Source organism: Calidris pugnax, unplaced genomic scaffold (assembly GCF_001431845.1).
Source record: "Calidris pugnax isolate Ruff unplaced genomic scaffold, ASM143184v1 scaffold324, whole genome shotgun sequence".
Taxonomy (NCBI): domain Eukaryota; kingdom Metazoa; phylum Chordata; class Aves; order Charadriiformes; family Scolopacidae; genus Calidris; species Calidris pugnax.
The window spans coordinates 82,535-83,640 of NW_015091153.1; the positions used below are offsets into that span (position 1 = coordinate 82,535).

The 1,106-nt window shown below is 66.0% G+C and overlaps 1 protein-coding gene across 1 annotated transcript in view; it reads left to right on the top strand.

Moving 5' to 3' along the window:
• Positions 1-1,106, top strand: part of LOC106898177 (collagen alpha-1(II) chain-like) — a 30,797-nt gene that overhangs the window by 24,741 nt on the left and 4,950 nt on the right. The window contains exons 21-24 of the mRNA XM_014959289.1: positions 75-124; positions 199-306; positions 436-489; positions 592-645. Coding sequence (XP_014814775.1) covers positions 75-124; positions 199-306; positions 436-489; positions 592-645 — 266 coding nt within the window. The remainder of the gene's footprint in view (positions 1-74; positions 125-198; positions 307-435; positions 490-591; positions 646-1,106) is intronic.

Sequence of the window (1,106 nt, forward strand, 5' to 3'; positions counted from 1 at the left end):
CCCCAAAACCCCCTCAGGTGCTGGCAGTGTCTGTCCCCCCCCCATTTAACCCCTATTTTCCCCCTTGCAGGGAGAGCGTGGTGAACCCGGTGCCCCCGGTCCTGCTGGATTTGCTGGCCCCCCTGTGAGTATTTGGGCCCCGCTCCCCCCACCCTGGCATGACCCCCACACCGGCTCACGGTGGCCCCTTCCCCGCAGGGAGCCGACGGGCAACCCGGTGCCAAAGGAGAGCAAGGAGAGCCTGGGCAGAAGGGGGATGCCGGTGCCCCCGGTCCCCAAGGTCCCTCCGGAGCACCTGGCCCACAGGTGGGTCCAGCCCCCAAACTTGGGGGGGGACACGGGAGGACATGACCCCACGAGGGTCCCCCTCCCCGGGAAATTTGGGGGGTATCACCCGGTGGGCACATCTCTAACTCGTTTTCCTCCCCTGCCCAGGGTCCAACTGGTGTAACTGGTCCCAAAGGAGCCCGGGGTGCTCAGGGTCCCCCCGTAAGTATTTAGGTGGGGGAGGGTGAGCTGGGGAGAGGGTGGCTGGGGGGAGTGCGGTGCAGCATCGGAGCCCCCCCCTTCTCCTCTCCTTCTCATCCTCAGGGAGCCACCGGATTCCCCGGCGCCGCTGGCCGCGTGGGACCACCCGGCCCTAACGTGAGTTGGGGGGCAACTGGGATCACTTTGGGGTAACTGGGATGGCTTGGGGAGGAGCTGGGATCTCTTGGGGGTGACTGGGATCTCCTGGGGGCAACTGGGACCTCTCAGGGGCAACTGGGATGGCTTGGGGAGCGGCTGGGATCTCTTGGGGGCAACTGGGATCTCCTGGGGGCAAATGGGACCTCTCGGGGGCAACTGGGATGGCTTGGGAGCAGCTGAGATCTCTTGGGGGCAACTGGGATCTCCTGAGGGCAACTGGCATGGCTTGGGAGCAGCTGGGATCTCCTGGGGGCAACCAGGATCGCTCAGGGGCAACTGGATTGCTCGGTGGGCAACCAGGATGGCTTGGAGGCATCCAGGATTACCTGGGGGCAACCGGGATCTCTCGGGGCAGCTGAGATGGCTCAGGGGCAACCAGGATCATTTGGGGGCAGGTGGGATCGCGGGGGGGGGAGCAC